General features: G+C 40.9%; 1 protein-coding gene across 1 annotated transcript; it reads right to left on the minus strand.

The window, feature by feature from the left end:
• Window positions 1-1,124: 1,124 nt before the first annotated feature.
• On the minus strand, window positions 1,125-2,024 carry RTL4 (retrotransposon Gag like 4). Its single transcript, XM_045789223.2, has one exon. It carries the CDS (start codon window positions 2,022-2,024, stop codon window positions 1,125-1,127), a length of 900 nt encoding a protein of 299 aa, XP_045645179.1.
• Window positions 2,025-5,008: the final 2,984 nt, after the last annotated feature.

Below are 5,008 nucleotides of genomic sequence, written 5' to 3' on the forward strand. Positions count from 1 at the left end.
GTTCATAAGGGTATAGAGCTCAACATCAATGGTAGTGATCCTAAATGGTGACCACACTGAGGCCTCTAAGAGTCAGAAACTACTACAGAGCCTGACCCTAAGCCTTCAGTGGAGATTTATTTAACCAGGTTCCCTTACCCGCCAGGTAAGGCAGCAAGGACATGTTATAGACAAAATAATTATGATGAGACTCCTTCCCCAACTTCCATTAATATTTATCAGAGGTCATTATCCTAGACCATTTTGACTTGGCCATTAGACATGCTATAAGCTGAAGTAGGTTGATGCGGAAGAGGGGAGTAACCTGGAATTACTCAGGCTTGGCTAAAAACATGTATGTGCCTGCAGGGCTAGTTCTCAAGGAAGTGGACCAACAATTCCAATCAAAGTCTTCAAATGGCCATGCCATCTGGTGTTTCACTAGCTAAAAGATCCAGGTTTTTGTTTTCATTTTTTGTTTTTGGTTTTGGTTTTGTTTTGTTTTTGAGCAAGCAGAGGTCTTTAAATAGCAACAAAATACATAGCTGTATGGAACAGTAGTAGAGCTGTGTTTCCATGAAGATTGGTTTGTGTTGAAGCTAGACTCTATAGTCAATAGGTGGAGCAGGTTTCAGCCTCCAGCAGAAAAATGTTGGTAGAATATTGAATGCAATGAGGAATTCAACCAAGAGTCCTAAACCAACAGGGAACTATAATACAGACCAATGAGGGTGAGGGTGAAAGTCTTGGGCCTAATCTTAGGCACAGAATACTTAGGCCAATGAACTCAACCCAGATCTCACCCATTGGAGGGAATGGGGTTCCCAGTGCGCTTCCAGGGTTGTTTTCATTGGCTCAGACTGGCCAGAGTTTCACCTACAGACTTTCAGTACTCTTGGGGAATTGGTTCCAATTGCAGAAAGTGCCTGTGAATTGTTTTCATCATTGTTGGGTCGGTTTTGGTTTGGTGATGGGTCACCAAACGAACAAGATCTGGTTATTTAAATTCCCAGAAGCACATGAGTTCATGACTGTCTATGAAGCAGTATCACAGTTCCTCATCTGTATTTTAAACATTAGTGCAGGACATAAATCTTTAAGGCCAGAGGTGAGAGGGATATAAGTTTACAAAGTGACCTGCTCTCTTACTGGTGAGTTGGGTTATTTATCCTTGCTGGGGCTCGAGAACGTTTGGCAAGGCAATCTCTTGTGAAGTGACCAGCCTGGCTGCAGTAGAGGCACAACTGAGCTTCTTGCTGGCGGGCTCGTTTGGCTGGGGTGAGTGGTGGCTGGCTTCCTCGCAACTGTATAGGATCTTCCTTGGGTGGCAGATCTGTGGGGCTGGAAAAGGCTTGGTGGTGGATCATGGAAGCCAACATTGGGAGATGGGTCTCTGACTGTAGAAGCTCTGGCCTGTCACTACGTTTCTTGTCCAGCTGAATACACTGAGTGATCAGGTCTGGAAGGTTGTCAATATCTCTACCACTCACTTCATCCTGGATGGAGTCAGGACTTTGGAAGTGATCACTCTGATCGGTTTCCTTACAGCTCAGATTTTGAGCAAGGAGCTGGAAAGTAGAAGCCTCCTGCTGAGAAAAGGAGTTGACCTCTTTGTTCAGAGGGTCTATTTCCTGTTTTGTAGGCCCACCAAATGATTGCTGGCACTCAAGAACAAAGTTCTCATATTGTTTCAGCAGAGTGCTCTGGTCAGGCCCAGATACGACTCCACAAATTTCCATCTGTTGAGATAGGTAGTCAAAAAAGAACTTGACTTGGACATCATCTGCAGGATTGGGGAACTTGAAAGTTGTCAACTGTACAAGAAATCTTGAGAGATTGGCAGGGTCATGGTGAAACTGAGACAGATGTTCAAGTGAGCGGGGTACAGACATCATTGGGGTAGCCAGGGTAGGCATGACTTGGCCCCTCAGGTCAGGGCTCTCTTCAGCCAGATGTTGTATTTGTGGCTGCAGAATCAGATTCTCTGTCTGAAGGGAGGAATGTTCTACTTGCAAGGTAGGTGATGATCTTGTGTATTTCTCCATTGTATCTTCTGGAATCAAGTGAGACTAAGTAGAATTGCGTGCCAGTACTGGAAACCAATGGGCAGACAGTAGGGTTTCCTCTGTTATCAGAGAGATAGTTTCATGAGCAAGTAGCCAAAACTGCTACCAGGAAGCAGTCACAAGGGGACACTGAGAGCTGAAATGAAGAGATGCCAAAACTGTTGTCCACTATTCAATGTCGCCTCTTCTTATGAAGAATACCAATGTTCTGCACATTCAGAAGTGATAAATTACCTTGGGACACATAGAGGATTTGGAATTAAGAAGACAAATACAAAAGTCACAGTAGATCTCTCTCCCCAATCCCTTTCCTTGTGATATAGGGGAAATTTGCCCTCGAACTAAGCCTTTGATTCTAAAGTATCTCTTTCTTATCAGAGAATCAAAGAATTTTACAACCCAAAGTGATCTTAGAGATTATCCAGGCCAAATTCATAATTTCATGAATGAGAAAACAGAGACTCAGAAAGGTAAAGATGTTTGCCCAAGGTCACACAACTACTTAATATCAGAGCTGGCATGCTCACCAGTTCTGCTGTCAAGAACAGCACTTCCTCCAGGACCACAAATATGCTCATCTGTACATGCCACTTAGACATGATGATGGTTCATGCCCTTGCTACTTAAAATGTACTCTGGGAGCCAGCACCATCAACATCACCAGGGAGACTGTTAGAAAAGCAGACTTTTAGGTCCCGCCCCAGACCTACTGAATTAGTATTCCACTTAAACAGATTTACTAGGTGATTCAAATGTGCACTGAAATTCGAAGCTTCTTTAGAGAGCATGTAGCCCTAATTGGAATAATCACTGGATGGACTTGAACCTCAATGCCCCAATCCTAGCTGGCATTGCTGTAGAGATCTGATTACAGTGGTGGTATTTAATCCATATTTTTTCTAGATTCCTAGTCCTCATCTAAGGTCACATTTGGTTGTCATGGAGATACTTAAGATACCACAGGCAAGAAAAATAGGTGAAGATGGGAACTTAGTAAACAAGAACAGAATATTCTTAAAAGTATAAAGATCAAAATGTTTAGTATTCATCCCTGCATTGATAACAAGAATAAAGAAACCTGTTAGAATTAAAAACCAAACCCCAAACATATGGCATATCAGTTGAACTATTCTGCAGTATAATTCCTCTCATTGCCCTTTCCTTGTATAGCATACCATTTAATTGTATTTAAATTGGCCACTAGTGGGCAAAAATGTGCATCATTGAATGTAAGACTTGATTCTCTAGGTTTCATTTGATGGCTCCTCCTCTCTGGAACTATGGAAGAGATTACTGGAAGATTGAAACTGTATAAGACTGGGGGCCAGAAGCTTACCCAAACACTGGCATTAATCAGTTGGATGACATTAAAGAATTCATTTGGGTCTCAATTTCCTCTTTCATCTAATGAGAATGACTATCTTGTCCACATCAGAGGGTTATGGTATCAATGAGATAGTAGACAGGTGCTCTGAGTGGTAGAGAGATGCTCCCAAGATTGTTCCAGTGAAGCTAACAATATCATTGTTGAGGCTCTTTCCTTGTCACATATTGCCAAAGTAGAGAGATACTGTCATATTCTTCCTTCTTTCTCTATCTCGCCATTCTACTTAGTCTACTTTTCCATTTTCCAGGTGCCCATCCATGAATTTATTTCCGCCAGCCCAGCTAAGTGTCATTGAAAGGTAAAATGTCAATTAATTAATGAGGGTTAATGACTGGCCTTTCTCAAGGCATTCACTTTTTCCTCAAACTTTAATGTGCATAAGAAACAACTTGGTCACAATCCCCATTAATTCCAATTCAATAGGTCTGGGGTGGATGCCAGGAATATGTACTTTTAACAAGCTGCCCAGAGGATTTCTGATGTTGGTGGTCCCTATGAGAAACCCATCCAGATGAACCTCAAGGAACAAAGCCATATCATAGCAACACAGAGAAGTAAGAATGGGGAAGGGGACATCTTTGGAAGTAGGAGGCCCTCAAATGACATAGAAAAATAGGTGTCATATACTTCTGCATAAAGTCCACAAAGAGCCCACACTGTTCTTCACAATGGTTCTTCTCTCCCAGACAGTAGAGTGCAAGAGTTTAGCCTGTAGGTTCTAGAGTCAAACTGACCTGGGTCCAAATCTTGACTTGGCCAAAAGTTGTATGACTCTGGAAAGTTACTTAATCTTTCCAAGAACCAGTTTCCAAACTTTAAAATGGAGGTGATTTTAATACCTTCCTCATAGTGTTGTTGTTGAGTATTAAATGAGATGAAGAGATTAGCACAGCTCCATGCAGATGGCAGGTGATTCATAAACATTAGCTATCATTTTCTAGGTCCACAGTCTGTTATCTGACTGTATTTTAGAATTTAATTTTTTTTTAATTTTTGAAAGGTAACACAGAGTATGTACTGTTTATTATATAACATTCCCAGTGGTTCCTGAGAAAATACCTCATAATTAAGCCATTAATTATTCAGGAAAAAATGTCTGAATATTCATACTAGAAGAGACAAAGACTAAGTTCATGTCAGTTTAGGTCAGATTTGATACCAAATTAATGAAAAAATAGCTCCTGTTATACAGACCTCTTTGATTTCAGAATTAAAGATAAGGGGTATAGACCTCTTTACCAAATTCTTCTTTTGGTTGGAAAAGTGTGATTATAACTTTTCTTTCTTTGTTCCTGCCTTCTGCTGTTTCCCTCCACCCTCAGCAATTCCAGAATATCTGTAGAGTTCTCCTGTTTCTTTATAGAATTATGTATTCAAGGTGGCAGAACATTTATTTTTTCTAATTATGTAGCATTGGTGAAACACTTGCCAAAATTATAAGCATTTGCCCAAATGCAAATCATACAATGGAACTGTTGTCAATGGCAATTGCTTAATCTTTCAAAGAAAATCTATCTTGCCTTATCATTTTGGAAATTGCTCTCCTTTTAGAGGCCAATGGCCTTCTATTAGATTG

The sequence above is a fragment of the Ursus americanus genome, chromosome X (assembly GCF_024610735.1).
Source record: "Ursus americanus isolate L20-20 chromosome X, mUrsAme1.1.p, whole genome shotgun sequence".
Classification (NCBI taxonomy): Eukaryota; Metazoa; Chordata; class Mammalia; order Carnivora; family Ursidae; genus Ursus; species Ursus americanus.